A 15,493-nucleotide genomic window follows, 5' to 3' on the forward strand; every position below is an offset into this window, starting at 1 on the left:
GTTGGATGCTATGAATAGCGACACTGATGTCTACTGTAGCGCAATCAGATCGAGACCCCGGTGACAGCCGACTACCTTAATCTCCTACCCTCCAGTACCATCAAATGGTCTCTTTCGCTGAGGCGTCCCTCTCTCCACTATCGGGGCTAAAACGAATAAACTGGAGCCCCCAGCCTCCCACCCCTCTTCAACTCCATTCGCAAATCACACAGACCTCGCACCACCCGCCACCGCCGCCCCAATCGACAAAACGGGCACGTAGTCTCTTTCGAGCTTAGCCCCCCTCAGTTGAGAGCTGAGCACTGCCCTGCCGTGCCTGCCCATCCGTGCTCAGCGTTGAAGAATGACGAAAGTCACCCTCCAACGCGGCATGTCTCTCGATTTGTTCTGGTATCGAGGCACGAGGTAGCAGTTCACGGCAATCTGAAGCATCAAACCAGCAGATCATCTTAGACCCACGGGAGGCAACATCAGCTCAGTGATACATCGCTAAAGGGTACCGAGTAGCCATCGCGCAGGTGTAATTCAACTCGGATACGAAATGGACACACCATCACACTTTGAACGGATACATACGTTGAGCTCTGGAGATGCCTCAAGTGGCCCGCCGATCCAGGACAGGCCCTGTTTCGTGGTGCTCGTATCTTCGTCTGGTCACTTCCAGCTCGACCATCGCTATTAACCAGCGACAGCTGTAGGAAAGTCTGTCAAATAGTCGTATTGGAACTTTCGAGCTAGTCAAGGGTTTGATTCCTTCAACGTTCGACAATGGAATGTTTCGAGTTCCCAATTTCTTCCACTGTCGAGGCGTCGATAGGTTCCACTTACAATTCAACGAGGTTTTATTGCTACAACTCAAGCAACAATACAGCTTCCTCATTGTTCACACTCACACATATTGCCTTTGGCATAATCACATCCATCTGCCGACTAAGGATTTAACAGCAATTGACAATCAACCCCTTGGACATCCCATGTCTCGGCCTGTCCCCATCCTCTTGTCATCCCAAAACCGTCCCCTCGACGTCGATCTCGTACAAAGTGTATCACGCCTGCCGTCCCCTGTCCCAGACACCACGGCACGAATTCGACTTGGCATCCCGAGTCCGACAACTGCGACAAAAGATCTTCAAACCCGCCCAATTCTGGACATCCTCTTCAACTGCCATTCATCCCAAACCCCCAGTTTGATTTTGCTTGGCCGTTCCCCCCTTCCATTGCAACAGTCACCTCGACTGTCGGCGTCCCTCGCCTAGTTCGATCCATGCCCCGCGGCTGCGCTCGTTTAGTCTAGGCTTATATTTAAAGTGACGGATCGAAAACATGAAAACGCCCCTGGTACCGGAGGTGTGGGCTCGAATTGTCACCTCAAACGCTTGCCTTGCCGACTTTAACTCTACGCAGGCGATCCCTACCTTCTAGACTTTGGCGGGGAACATCTGACTGACTTCAGACCGCCAAGCTTCATTGATTTTGGTGATATCAGGGTGTGATATATCACCACCACCTTCAGTCAATGGTCTAGTGTTAGCAGCTGCATAAGAGATATCTCATTATGCATAGAGCACCATCCCGTACACTTCCATGGAGACGAAGTGGGGGAGAAGATGCCATCCAATGCGTCGACCACTCTTCCCGTCATAAGGCAAGTGAACTATTAGTGAGCACACCTCTCATCGTGTCGTAGGAGGAACACCACCAATCTCATCCGCGTACGATAGTCAAAGGACCTGGCCTTGATCCACTGTAGATGTCGGAACGGGCATGACAGACGTCAGCGTTTCAAGCTCTCTCCCGCGATAGTAGTCTTCCAGGAGACACCAGGCCGGACGTGCCGGACTCGGTTCAGATCCGGATGTGGGTGTTGAGTACTGGCTGCGAGTCGCTCGGTGTCAGATGCCCTTCATATTTCCCTCTTGACCAGAGACCACGACTGTGATGTGCCGGCGTACCTAGTCCCAGGTGGAGCTACCGAACAAGCGCTTCCCTCATACCCTTCCAAACCGTCCCAAGACACATGAGTCTGGACACAGGGGATGGGGCGTGACATCTGAACAAGTATCGGCCGTCGCCGTAGATTCCGATTTGTCTCCTTGACATGCGTCTTAACACGCCTATTCTATGATGTGTGGCCAGCAAGCTTCCCGCATGCCTTTTCTATGCCCTTCATCAGATGCTCTCTCACCGCCATCGTCACCCCGGTGGTACTGTACCGAGACGGCATCCATCACAATCGTCCCTCTACGTCCCTTCTCCCGAGAACTTCACACCTCTCCTCTAATACCTCGCCATGCTTCTAGCTTTCAATTTCAGAAACATCTCCCGATTCCCAACTATGCACGACGGCAATCCCTCAGCCGTTATCGCCCCTCTTCATCGCTCCCCCTAGTAAAAAATCAAATCCAAGGGCTTCTGCTCGTCCCCGTACCGCTCCTTGAACTCCGTCCTCGACAGCCACCGCGCCAGCGGGAGCATCGTGTCCTTCATGTCCATGACGCCGCGCTTCTTCTGGTCAATGTGCGAGGCGTCGACCACGAGGCGCTGGAGCTTGTCTAGTTTTAGGGCTCCTGTTTTTGTATAGTTAGTTTTCTGTGTTTCTGTGCTCTGGTGCTGTGGCTATTTGGGGGAAGGGAGGGGGGGGGGGGGAGTTATAACCACAGTGATTTATGAGTGTGAAAGAAAAAAATAGTTCGCGATACTCACCATTGTCTACCAACTCCATGAGTCTGGCGGGCGTTCCGACCGCGATGCCCGTCCGTGTCTTTTGTAGGAACTGGACTTGCTCGTCTACCTTCATGTGCTTTGCAAACTATGGGTATACTCATGTTAGCCTTGCTTCCATCTTTGCCCCCCAGCCGAACACCAGTATGAATCAAGACGCTCTCTCATCCCCTCAAATCCCCAACTCAAGAGTGAAGGGATTCAAGGGAAACAGAAGATCCGGAGCGTAAAAATTCAGGCAGAAGAGAAAGAGAGAAGAGTAGAAAACTCACCAGCTTGGAAACGGTACTCTCCTTCCCCTGAAACTTCCTCACGGCCCTCACGACGTCCGCCGCCCTCAAACCCGCGGCAGCGACGATGATGGTGTGCGGCGCGCCCTTGACCTTGGGCGCCGTGAAGAGCCTGTCGGGCCTCTCTGCAAAGTTCTCTAGGAAGGCGGGGAGGTTATCCAGGGCGCGGGGCTGCGTCCAGGATGTGGTGTCCTTGATGGCGTTTGCTACGTCGTTGTTTCAGTCACAATTCTATTTTTCTGTTTCTTCCTCTCTTCATGATTCTCGCTGCTCTTTCGAATAGCATGATATACATGAGTAATGTCGTGATCGTGGAAATAATCACGGGGGAGGTGCTAAACTCACCAGAGATGGACAGATCCGAGAGCTCGACCGGACTCAGATCCGTACCGAAGCGGGAAATCTTTTGCGCCGTGTAGTCTGCGAGGAGCTGGTTGTCCATGACGGCAAAGGACTCGTTGATGCCCAGCTCGGCGTTGAGGAGCGTCTCGTCGACCTGGTAGGCCGACTTCTTCTTCTGCTTCTTTGCCTTTTGGCCCTCGCCGCCTTCTTGGCTGGGCGCCGCTCTCTTTTTCGTGTTGGACATTGCTGTGTGTTTGGGTGTGGTTGTGCGTTGCGTTTCTCTGGAGTCTTGATGGTACTGTTGGTATCTGATTAAAGTGAGTTTTGGTGAGTTGGACGTCTTTCCGGTGAAGACTTTTTTGGTGGTTTACAAGTTTTCGGTGAGGATTTGGTGTAGTTGATATGAGGACTTGGCTACGTATGAAAAATTTCGATGTTGAGAAGGAAAATTTCAATCTCGCACTGTGCTCGAGAGAGGTAAGCCCCTTGGGTGACACCTGGGGAGAGTTCCGTGAGGTGCTTGGGCCCGCACTAATGCACTCACAGTGCGCATGCTTGCGTCCGCTGGAAGCGCACCCAAAGACGGGCAGTTGCCGACAGACTGAGTGACAGACATCAAGAAGAGGAGAAAAAAAGCATTGCCTTGTTTGAGACTATACTAAGTACCTAATTTGCGTTGAACAAGCTTGCCGAGGCTAAATGGATTCATATCGTTTTTTCTGCCTGTCCAGTTTATTACAAGTGATCGCAGGAAGGGGCCTTTGTGGTTCCGCAGCTGTTGTGCTCTTCATTGACTTCCGTCAGGTACCCTAGAAGAGAGGGTAGCATCTCATAATCTGGAATCGTCAATTGGTAAGGTAGGCAATCCATTCGACACATGTGTGGTTTTTCTTACAATGCTTAACAGATGACGTATAATACAGCCGAGCAACTTGTACTCAGACTGCGTACGCTTTTGCTGGGCGCCAAGTAGTATCCAAATACCATTTGTCAACACACCCCATTCAGTCGCAAACGAAGAAGGGCAGATGATGATGATCGTACCATCCACAACAGCAGTGGTTTTGCACGCAGATACCTGTAATCCCTGAACATTTGTCAAATAATGAAAACATCTCTCTCTATGAAAGGTCCATGGCTCTCACTGAAAAGCCAAGTCAGTCAAATGCCTTTGAAATCAAGAGCATCTTGTTCACATAGCCTCTATGGCTTATATGAATATCGTGAAGCCAGCAAGCAGTCTTCCTTCGATAGACGAGATACTTAGCATTCCAAAGCGTTAGCAAGTCAAACCAGATTGTAGCAGCACAGAATTGAAACAAACTGAGCCAGCAGAGAACTACTCACCCCAATGCCGAAATTCAAATGTCCATCCCGTACTAAGGTACCCTCTCCCTGTCCGAGATCCCGCCTTCGATAGAATCGTACCCCACAGGCCGGCCGCATGTATACCGGTACGAGTGAGCGCGCCAGCCAAGCACGGTCACCCAGACCCATAAAATTATCCTAATCGCTGCCCGCCGCTCCTTATCGCTCGCGCGCGCCCCCACACCGAAACTTTTTTTTGGTCCCCCGAAGTTGGTAGGTAGTCTCTGGGCAACAATTTTTTTAGGGGAAATATTTTGAACCAAGTCCCCCCTTCTTGACCGCGTCTTTTCATTATTTTTTGCCTGCTCCACAGTCCGGTGACCGCTACGGGACCCTTCGAATTGCAATCTCAAACTCTGTTGATCTTGTGCAATTCGACATTTCATACCAACGATCTCGAATCTTCCTCGAGTCCAAGGCCCGACAGCAGCAACAATGGCCTCCGCAGAACTCTCCAAGAAGCGCAAGCGCGCCGAGCCCACGGCCGACGCCGCGGCCGTCGCAGACGAGTCCTCGACGAAGAAGTCCAAATCCGAAAAAAAGGAGAAGAAGGTAAAGAAAGAAAAGAAGGCTGCCGCCGCCGCCGCCGAATCCGCACCCGAAGGCAGAGAGTTCATCGCCCTCGAAGAATCAAAGGCCGAAAAGAAGGAGCGCAAGCGCAAGGAAAAGGAAGCGCGCAAAGCCGCCGAGGCCGCCGCCGTAGAGGACGCACCAGCAGACGCCGACGCAATGGACGTCGACCCGCCCGCGCAAGAGAAGAAGGCCAAGAAGAGCAAGAAGGAGGATTTGGACGTCAAGACGGAGAAGAAGGAGAAAAAGGACAAAAAGGACAAGAAGGAGAAGAAGGATAAGAAGAAGAAGAAGGAGGCCGAGGCCGAGACTGAGGCCAATGGCGTAGAGACTCCTGCCGCCGAGGAGAAGACGGAGAAGAAGGACAAAAAGTCAAAGAAGGCGAAGAAGGCAAAGGACGAGGCTGCGGCGGCACCCGTCGAAGAAGCGGCGGCTGAGCCAGCAGCTCAAGAAGAAGAGACCGCCGAGGGAGGAAAGAGGGAAAAGTACATTGTCTTCGTCGGTGAGTTCAGCCTACATCCCTCCTATCACCAGCACCCTCACCACCATCACCATCGTCACCAGCAAGTAGAGAGCACCCAGCTAACCAACCGCCCCCAGGAAACCTCCCCTACACAGCAAACAAGGACTCCATCAACGCCCACTTCGCAGCCTACAAGCCCTCCGCCATCCGCTGCCTCCACAAGGACGGCAACCCCAACGTCTGCCGCGGCATCGCCTTCCTCGAGTTCTCCAACGGCTCCAACATGCGCACCTGCCTCGACAAGATGCACCACACCTCGTTCGACGACGGCCTCTCGCCCGCGCGCCAGATCAACCTCGAGCTTTCGTACGTTTTGCCTTGGACCCCCCCCCCCCCCCTCCTTCCTTGTCTCCCCTTTCCCCTAAGCCTTACCTCTCTGGTGTAAACCCCAACTAACGAACGACAGCGCCGGCGGCGGAGGCAAGAGCAAGTTCCGCAAGGACAAGATCAAGGAGCGCAACGCCCAGCTCGACGAGAACCGCCACAGGCGCATGCAAAAGGAGGAGGAGTACAAGAAGGAGAGGGCCAAGCAGGGCGGGGCCAACTCCCAGCAGGATAGCATCCACCCCAGTCGCTTGGCCATGATGTATCAGTAGACGGACGGATGGACGAACGGGCATGTATATTGGAAAGGTGTAATTTGGTCGTTGTTGGACTGATGAACAAAAAAGCTCGATCTGGATATTTATACACCGCTGGATCAAGGAACCAGGAGTTGTGGTATAGAAAAAAGGGAGATCAATAGAGCCATCACAGCATTGCAAGCAAACATCAAGATTCTCACGCATCCAATACTCAAGTGCATTTGCAATGGCAGTCAATTCTCAAGACGAAGCTCATCCCTTCCTGACCCAGTGTCTAAATTCCTCCATGAAAAAAGTAGTGTCTTTGTGAGAGTGAGTGCTATCTACAGAAAACGTGGGATATCCTTGTGTTATTGTGTTGCAAAGCATGCCTGCTACCAACGATGCCCCCCATTGTGTCTGTCATTCTCTTCTTTGCCTTTTGCTCCCAGAAAAGAGACAAAAGAGCAATAACGAAAGCACTGATCCTGCTCAACTGCCATGGCCGACTCCAGAGACACCACAAGTGTCATTCACAAATTCGGTGTGGCAGGTGGGCAAAATCTGATATTTGGGGGTGTGTTGCGATCTTCGCAGGCTGTGCTCAGCTGGGGGCTCTCGAATGGGGTTGTGCCTCTGAAAGTAAGTGTCTCTTCTCGTTGGAGAAGCGTGAGGCACCGGGTTGTGTAACATGGTTGAGCCCTGACGAAAAGGCAGCGGAGAACTCGGCGTGTTATACACTGCTGAACGCCAATCCAAATGTTAACCTGCAACGCTTGAGGTCAAGTAAAAGGCGTTTACAAAATCGTGCACTTGGACTTCTTCTTCTGCGTAGCGACCGGGCGAGGGTTCAGGACGGCACTAATTTCAGGTTAGCTATTTCCTTGGACACATTGGCACTGAAGAATCCTCACCGAATAGCCTCATCGAAAACGCTCTTCAGATTTCTCTGCGTCAGGGCAGAGCACTCCAGGTACTTGTGCGCCTTGATCTCCTTGGCGCAAACCAAGGCCTGATCGTAGGAAACAGGCTCCATGCGCTTTTGGCGGAGGGACTCAAGGGTGTTGGGGTCCTCTCTCAAATCCAACTTGGTGCCGACGAGGATGATGGGAATGTTTGGCGCATGGTGGTCGATCTCGGGGTACCACTGCATCAAATTAGTGCTGATCTCCATGTGATGGTGGTGGTGGTCGTGGTGCAGGATGCCGTACCTTGGCCTTGACGTTGTCAAATGACGGCGGGCTGACAATGGAGAAGCAAATGAGGAAGACGTCGGTCTGGGGGTACGAAAGCGGCCGCAGTCTGTCGTAATCTTCCTGACCAGCAGTATCCCAAAGTCCCAGACTGATCGGCTTTCCATCAACCATCACACTCGCCGAGTAGTTGTCGAAGCTAGAAGCTCGAGGTCAGATCGGAACTCCATCATCAATCGCCATGTAGAGTGCTTACACGGTAGGAATGTACTCGCCGGGGAAGGCGTTCGTTGTGTAGGAAATAAGCAGGCATGTCTACAAGATGGATTAGTCGCGAGATACCGAGGGGCATGATGATGGGAGCAGCTTACTTTTCCGACAGCACCGTCACCTGTCACCACGCACTGCAAGTCACAACATCATTAGCGATTCGCTCCTTCCCAACTATCGATATCAGGATGATGGATGTCGCCAAGCGCGACGCACCTTCAACGACTGGACTCCTGGCTGAGCCATCTCTGTGATATTCTGAACGATGTGTAGTTGGATTCCACGACAGTCGTTGATGCGAATAGAGTTCGCAGGTTAGGTTAGGAGAAGCGGCGGCGAATTGGAAATCGATCCGAAATGGGATTCTGCAAAGTCAAGTGTGACACCAGGTTGGAGGGACAAGGAGAATTGGCGAGCGTTTGGATTAGGCGGTGGTTGCTCAGATGTGTATTTGGTCCTGAGGAATCGCAATTATGGGTGTGGTATAGAGAGCTTTGGTATAGTATGGTACGATGTGGGCGGCCTGGGCTGGCGACAAGCGTCGTGTCGTGTCGCGTCGTGTCGAACAGACAAAGCGGCAGAGGAGATCCAGGTTCCAGGTAGCAGGAGCGGAAGGAACGAGGCGAGAGCGGGAGGGTCTAGACGACGAGTCTCTGTTTGACGGCAAGGTTAGGGTCGGATACAGAGCGAGGTAAGGTAGGCGAGAGAGTCAAAGGGTATGAGAGTGTGAGGTGAGGGTTTGGGACTTGGGTATCCGTACAGAAGTGAGCAGAGTTGGCGTAAGGTGGCAGAAGAAAACGAAGCAGGCACACTGCGCGGCAGCAGCAAAAGACGACTGGAGACGACTGGAGATGGGGAGTCTGAGCTCTGGTGGGTTCCGATGGCTGCATAAAAAGTCGAGGTCAGAAATGTTTTGACACAGCGGAAGGGATTAGTGCCGCAGGAGGTGAAGCTGGAAGGGTGATAACGGTACCCTGTATATCTAACCTTCTTCTCAGGCAAAGAAAGTGGGGATGGGGGCAATTGGGAAACCTGAGGGAAGGGAAGTGGAGGGGGTCGGGGTGGGCACTGGGCACACTGGCGCTGGGCAGGCGGTTTAGAGTCGCAGTGCGGTAGGGTCGTCGTAAGGTCCAGGGAATGGAAGGAAAGGTATTCGTATGAGGTGAGGTGGTGAGGTGAGGGCAAGGCAAGGTGAGGAGAGCCGAGAGCAGTGCTGAGGTGGAATGGGAATGGCTACCTTAGTAACTTGGTCCTTAGTAGGTAGTTAGGTAGGTACCTTTTGGTACGGGGTCTGTCTGGTCTTGGGACAGGGCAAGGGGGGAGAAGCCGACGGGGGTGTGTTGAAGGTGGTGGGAAAGGGAAAGCGTTGGACAACGGGAGAGGAGCCTGAGGCGAGGAGTACCTATCCATCCGTACGGATGGGAGGAGAAGGATGAGAGAAGAGGAGCGAGCCCGAAGACAGACCAGACCAAGCAGGACAAAACACTCACCAGGATAAGGTAAGATGCAATAAGGTAGACAGTCATCAAGGCAGTGTGCTGTACGCAGTATTGGTACTGGACGGATCAAGCTTAGAGCAGCAAGGAAGTCACTGTTGATGGGATAGGTATTCAATGTTTCGAGGTTGGCGGCTACCTTACTTTTGCTGTCAGAGGTGGGAGTGTGCCCCGGCCGCAGCAAGCTACAAAGAGTGTTGAAGAGAACCTGAAGACGGGATGGGATGTTAGGTTGTCACGTTGTGTGAGTTAAGTTCGGGCAACAAAGAAGACAAGAGGGCGGTGGCAGTGGAAGCAGCCGGCCGTGGCAGTGAGCGATATCGAGGCAAAGGACGACAGACTGGAGATTTCAAGAGATTGATTATGGTGGATTGGGAGAAGATAGCGGGTATTGCCCACGACGGATGGTGGATAGGTACCTACAGAGAAAGCACACAACGGCTAGGGAAGGTACAGGCACAAAGTGACGAACAAGCAATAGAAGTCAAGGCAACGGAAGGCAAAGGTTTGGCGAGATGCGAAGCGAGTGAGGTGAGGATGAGGCAAGAAGCGCTGAAGACCAAGGTACCTTTGGTTAGGTAATGTAGGGTAAGGTACCTTGCTCCCTAACGTAGGTAGAGACCGATAGAGAGGTACTTACACAGATAACCAGGCGTGGGTTTGGGGAGGAGGGGAAGGAGGGGGCGCATATGGGTGGCACGTACCGGTGTGCGGTCTGCGATGCGATGCGATGCGCTGCAGTGCAGTGCGTCGCGGGCAGCAAGGAGCTCCTGGCTGCAACAGTTTCGGCGTCAACGTGCTTTACCTTGTAACGACCTATTGACCAGTGATCCCAATCCAATGGGAAAGCGGCGGCAAAGAGGGCAAAGAGTTACAGACTTGCAGTATCTGAGTTGGGGGTCCTGGGTAGAGTTGCCAATGGAGAATGGAAGCAATGCGTCGCGACCAGACGAAGACTGACGGACTTGTTACTGGGCGGTAGTAGACCAAGGTAAGTTTGGTATAGCAGATGATTGATTTGATTGACTGGATGGATCTAATGGTGTGCAAGGTGAGGCGAGAAGGATGAGACCAGCCAGGCGCGTGTGGGAGGTCACTGGCGGTTCACAGGCCCAAGGGAGAGAACTTGAGGCTTGCACCGAGTAGGTACCTTAGGTAAGGCACAGCGCAAGGTACCAGTGGATGCTGCACTGCGTTTGAAGGTGTTTGAAGGCGCGGGATGGATTTGGGACTTGGGAAGGAGGACAGGCTGGATTGGGTGGTCAAGATCCGGCAGGCGGGCACGGCGCAGGCCAGTCAGCGGCGGAATCCTTCGGGGGGTGGACGGTGGACGGTGGACGGTAGGTGAGATGTGGGTTCTGAATTTCTGGTGGTCAATATTGGTCGGGTCCCGTCTGAGGACGAAGGTGAAGATGCGAGCGGAACGGGAGTATCTTGTCCTTCCAATAGGTTGTAGGTGTGAACCTTGAAAACAATGCGAAAATTGTCTGCCGGCAGGCGCTAGATGGTCGGCGATGATGTAGGAGGTGCCTTCCCACGCTCGCTCGCTTGCTTGCTTCCTTCCTTCCTTGGAGGCGGAAAGCGAGTTAAGGAAACGGGAGGCAGGAGCAAGTTCTCGCTTTCAAGGAAAGAGAGGCTGGTGTTGGGTCCCGGACTGGGTCTGGATCTGGATCTGTCTGGATGGATCCAATACCTACCAATACTTGTGGTTGGCGGCGATGTGGGTGGTCCGTGTTGACCTCCCACCTCCGCCGTCGGTGGTTGGTCCTGCGATTGGCGCTTTGCTGTCGGCGGTGTTTTTTGGCGGGCCACTGGCAGATGAGGTACTCGGAGGTACGTGCAACAAACACCAACCACTAGGAGCGGCTCATGACGATGCCAATGTCGTACCTCGAGGAATGAACCGAACTCGACCTGGACTCTGCCTGGGATCGTCACGGGAATGAGACGTTGATAGGGAAACAGGAAAGCTGTTCAACCTTTACGGACACCTAGGTAGCCAAGCGATGGCGCCGCTATTGTGGAACCAGAACTACACTCCGGAAACGCGATGACCTTGACTAGGGATGCTATCCCAAGAAACCAACCCAGACGAATGGCGATGCCTGAACAGGAGCGCAAATGCGTCAAGCGCTAAACAAACATCAACTCCATGGCGTATCGTGTTGCTTGATAAGATTGGGTGCCGCTGGGACCTGCTCACTATCATGTCGACTCGACACGACTCCTCTCATCTGATCAGTCGTTAAGGTATGACGATGACGATATCTCCAACATGGAGACGCATATGCACCGATCTGATGTATAGGAAAACTCTACTGGTCCAGTTAACGATGTTAACCAGGAGCTCTAGCCGCCATTCCATATCACGGTCACAACGGGGCAATGCGGAAGTCAATCGTCAACTCTGATATCGGCTCGCTTTGCCAAAAGCTCCATCCATCTCTTTCATGCCTTGAACAGTGAGGTAAGCTCTGAAGGAAAATCAAGGTAGGTATGTACCTCGAATGTCACCACTGACGGTTCGTGATGAGCCAGAGCTAAAAAGTAGCGCGCACAGGGAGCCTTTGCGGCATCCCAGGGGAGCCTTGGTTAATCCCTGAGGGCCCCGTCAATGTCCAATATTCAATAATCGCACCGGCCGACCGTCCATTCTCTCACTTTGCAATTTGGATCATCGCATCGGCCATCTTTCCCTCCTTGGGACTGCTCAGGAGTAAATCATCAGAAAATCAGGTCAGTCCGGCCTATTACACTGTACGGATACGGATACAGCGGACCCCCTTTCCTTCCCTCAAGAGCAACTTCTTGCCGTTCTCCTCGATGGGCTCGTGCTTTCCTGAAGAAACGGAAGGCTCTCTCATTTCAACGTCACCTCACTGAACAGGCAATGGGAAACTGAAAGGGAAGGAGACTTTGTCAAGGGGCGGAAGGGCCTCCATAAGTAAAAGTGGATATGTACTCTCAAAACGGCTTAGCCCCGGCCCGTCCATCGAACTGGGAGGCTTTGCGAAACTTGCCAGGGGCCGGGCCACGATATCTGTCAATCGTGGCAGCCTCTAGGAATCCAGTTAGCCACAGCCAACCTGGAGCCAACTCTCCTGCCCCCCACCACCACCAAAGGTCTTTGCTACAGACTACGGATACTGAACCACGGGAGTAGGTCGCTCCCAAGACGTGACCTGAGGTACCTACGCAGGCGTTGTTTCCGTTTCCTTTGTGACGATGAGTCGGGTCACGCCTCCTTTGTTTCCTGTCAGTCCCCATCTAACCGTCTCCATCACCAGTCTCGTCTCGTCTTTCTGCCGCGCTGTGGCTAAAGTATTCCACAATCCACACACACTCACTCACACACTCACTCACACACTCATACGCAGTACGGAATACGGGATACACACACTCACACATGCAAGAGAAACGTCCGTCCCCTTCGCCGCCCGCCCCCCCGCTCGCTCGCCCCAGAATAAGAGTTCAGGCGCCACTTGACGCACGTCTTGTAACAAACTTCTGCCTTTGATGGAACACTTGAAGGAACGTTTTGAAGCTCCTTCTGTTCGCCTTCCAACCCGTCCACCCGACCTTGCCGACTCGAACTCTCGCAAGGAGCACCCGGCTCTGGCGCTGATCCATCTAACTGGACATGCGCATTCTCACTTCCATCCACATCTTTGAATCCATATTGTCATATCACACGCTACAGATAATAGAGTATCCGTATTACTGCTCCGCAATATTGAGATTGACGAGTTCGAGGCGGAAAGTCGCCTAGTCTGATTCGCCGAGATTGAACGGCCTAGCGCTGGCATTGAATTCGGCGACCTATCAGTTCACATCATCTAAACTCGCATTAGTGTCAAAGGACACAGATATTGAGCCGTCTTCAATGACCACCCTAGATGGCTTCTACATTGAGGAAATGTCCACTCACCAAGTGACTCTCGCCGTTCGACGTTCCAACAGACCCACTGGTATAGGCCTTTCAGGACCATCAGACCAGAGCTATCCCAATGTTCTTCACTGACTGACTTTCTCTGATCTCTGTCACACTAACCCGTCCTATCTCTTCCTTGTCAGACACCTCCTGTCAAGTCAAGAAAACACGGGTCAGATCATCGACTTCCTTGGCGACGAGTACTCTCAATCCATCAACCCTTGGCGTTGCGGCCATTCTCAATATGCCGAGGAAGAGACCCTCCGGATCTTCAACCCGGCAGGGGATATAAGTCGCTGGCTCTAGAAGAACATTCTTCGAAACGCTCGACAAGTGTCGCTTGTTTCCCGTCACAAACCCGGTCCAATCCGCCGCACGTCGCACAGATCGCTTCTTCACATGTAACCGTACCCGTTTCCCCATCGTGCCCGATTACGCACTCCAGCCCACGGACGCCTTCACATCACCTTGTCAGATAGCTTGACGCACGGGATCGCCGGCAAGGGCGAGCTGGGTCTGTCTTCACCTCACCCAGTCGTAGGTGAGGCCGTGAGCTTCAAGATGCTCGTCGAGTGTATCTGTTCCTTGAATCCGGTTTGAGGCTCGGGATGCAACACGGCTTTTTCCCTCCTCGAGAGGAGCATGGTCTCGTCTCGTTTGATACGGGGTTAACAACCAGGAAGACAACCATGGACCGCTGTGCAAGCTAGTCTTCCCAATGTTACGGACTAGTTCGCATCAAGCTGCAAAAACTGGCCAGTGACATCCCTCACTATGTCTTCTCCGCTTGCAAACTTACGGCCAAGCAGTCTTTCGCCCTCGGAAGCATCCGTCGGTACGCTGACAGTCGGTTGGCTGCCGTCCGCGCTATAGACGCCATCCGCAAACGCCTGGGGAAAGTTCTCCATCGCGATGACCCTGGCTTCCTCCATGGCTACATGCCTGCCCAAGAGGAAACTCTGCTTGCCGGATACCGATGGGGACAATGCGCTTACATGTGCCGCAGCAACGTCGTCGACGGAGATGAAGCTGGAGAGGATGGGTGTTTCGCTCTTTTTGCCTCTTAAGTACTCGAGCAGCACACTGTTTGATCCCGAAAGCAGCGCCTCGGCCGTCGTCGATAGCTCGTCGCGGCCCAAGATCCATGCCGGGATGATAGAGACGAGGTCGAAGTTGGTACTTGTACCGTGCTCCTTCACCCAGGCCTCCGAGGCACGCAGGGCGGCGATCTTGCTCGCGCGATAGGCTCCGAAGCCGGATCCATACGGGGCAACCGGTGTCGCCACCCGGGATTCTCCATCAATGGCCGGCCGGTCCAGGCCCTGGCCCATGAAGCAATCCATCGGGACGACGGCCACGATTGAGCTCGTGACGACTACGCGCGTGAGGGTGTCTGCCGCGTGCCGTTTCGCGCTCTCGAGGAGATTAAGAACGCCAGCGACGGCGGGTTTGGCGTATACTTCCTCTTCCGTCCCAACGCGCTCGTCTTTGCCAAAGGTGGGCACGGGGGACGCGCAGTGGATGATATAGGTCACGCCCTGGACGGCCTCGTCGTATGCCCCTGGGTGGATGATGTCGGGTACAGTTATCCAGGAGAGCTGGTCTTTTGATGGGTTGATGGTTTTGATGCTCGGCGCCGCTAGGATCTTGTCGATGCCGGCTCTGGATCTCACGGCGCAGCGGACGCGGAAGCCGGCTTCGAGGGCGGTGATGAGGGTTTTGTAGCCTACGAAGCCCGTTGCGCCGGTCAGAAGGATGAGATTATCCGTCATGATGCGCGATTGGTTGTTAGGGGCTGTGATGTGAGGTGATTGTAAGATTGGTTCTGGCTGGCGATGTAGTTCATTGCAGGCCGCCTCATTGCCTTCGTCGGTGGATTTACGTATATCTTATATCTCTCTTATCTCGTGATGTTTAGAGAGATGACCCCCGCAATCTAGACAATCTATAGATGTTCTCCACCCTGGTAGACAGGCTGAATGCGAGATCGGAAGTTCCGTGATACGGGCGGCTGAGCATTATCCGGACACCAGTCAGGATTTGGAAGGCTTAGTTTGAGCAGACCCTAGACTGCCAAAGGCCGATCGTCGACCTCAGTATTCTGCCTTAGTGACAGTCGAAATTGAAGGCTCCCGCAATGGTCCGCAGATAGCATGTGAGGGTTGAATAGGTAAAGCAGGCCCTGCACTTCGACTCTCTAAGATACATAATGCAGCACTTCATCAA

General features: G+C 53.2%; 4 protein-coding genes across 4 annotated transcripts; 1 reads left to right on the plus strand and 3 right to left on the minus strand.

The window, feature by feature from the left end:
* Window positions 1–2,321: 2,321 nt before the first annotated feature.
* Window positions 2,322–3,765, minus strand: HER10_EVM0000447 (uncharacterized protein). The gene is made up of 4 exons (XM_035470230.1): window positions 3,357–3,765; window positions 2,994–3,217; window positions 2,704–2,809; window positions 2,322–2,567 (listed from the first exon to the last, which is right to left on the minus strand). The coding sequence occupies exons 1-4, from the start codon at window positions 3,595–3,597 to the stop codon at window positions 2,386–2,388; spliced, it is 753 nt and encodes a 250-aa protein (XP_035326456.1). The 5' UTR covers window positions 3,598–3,765; the 3' UTR covers window positions 2,322–2,385.
* Window positions 3,766–4,979: 1,214 nt separating this feature from the next.
* Window positions 4,980–6,549, plus strand: HER10_EVM0006256 (RNA recognition domain-containing protein). The gene is made up of 3 exons (XM_035475847.1): window positions 4,980–5,793; window positions 5,892–6,120; window positions 6,221–6,549. The coding sequence occupies exons 1-3, from the start codon at window positions 5,157–5,159 to the stop codon at window positions 6,408–6,410; spliced, it is 1,056 nt and encodes a 351-aa protein (XP_035326899.1). The 5' UTR covers window positions 4,980–5,156; the 3' UTR covers window positions 6,411–6,549.
* A 72-nt stretch (window positions 6,550–6,621) lies between these two features.
* On the minus strand, window positions 6,622–9,253 carry HER10_EVM0000896 (Ras family protein). The gene is made up of 6 exons (XM_035470663.1): window positions 8,057–9,253; window positions 7,942–7,974; window positions 7,827–7,885; window positions 7,589–7,769; window positions 7,292–7,524; window positions 6,622–7,238 (listed from the first exon to the last, which is right to left on the minus strand). Exons 1-6 carry the CDS (start codon window positions 8,084–8,086, stop codon window positions 7,175–7,177), a joined length of 600 nt encoding a protein of 199 aa, XP_035326504.1. The 5' UTR covers window positions 8,087–9,253; the 3' UTR covers window positions 6,622–7,174.
* A 4,742-nt stretch (window positions 9,254–13,995) lies between these two features.
* HER10_EVM0004823 (reductase) lies at window positions 13,996–15,039 on the minus strand (the record flags this gene model as incomplete). Its single annotated transcript, XM_035474454.1, has 1 exon — window positions 13,996–15,039. The coding sequence occupies one exon, from the start codon at window positions 15,037–15,039 to the stop codon at window positions 13,996–13,998; it is 1,044 nt and encodes a 347-aa protein (XP_035326809.1).
* Between the last annotated feature and the right edge of the window lie 454 nt (window positions 15,040–15,493).

The sequence above is a fragment of the Colletotrichum scovillei genome, assembly GCF_011075155.1.
Source record: "Colletotrichum scovillei strain TJNH1 chromosome Unknown Contig00011, whole genome shotgun sequence".
NCBI lineage: Eukaryota > Fungi > Ascomycota > Sordariomycetes > Glomerellales > Glomerellaceae > Colletotrichum > Colletotrichum scovillei.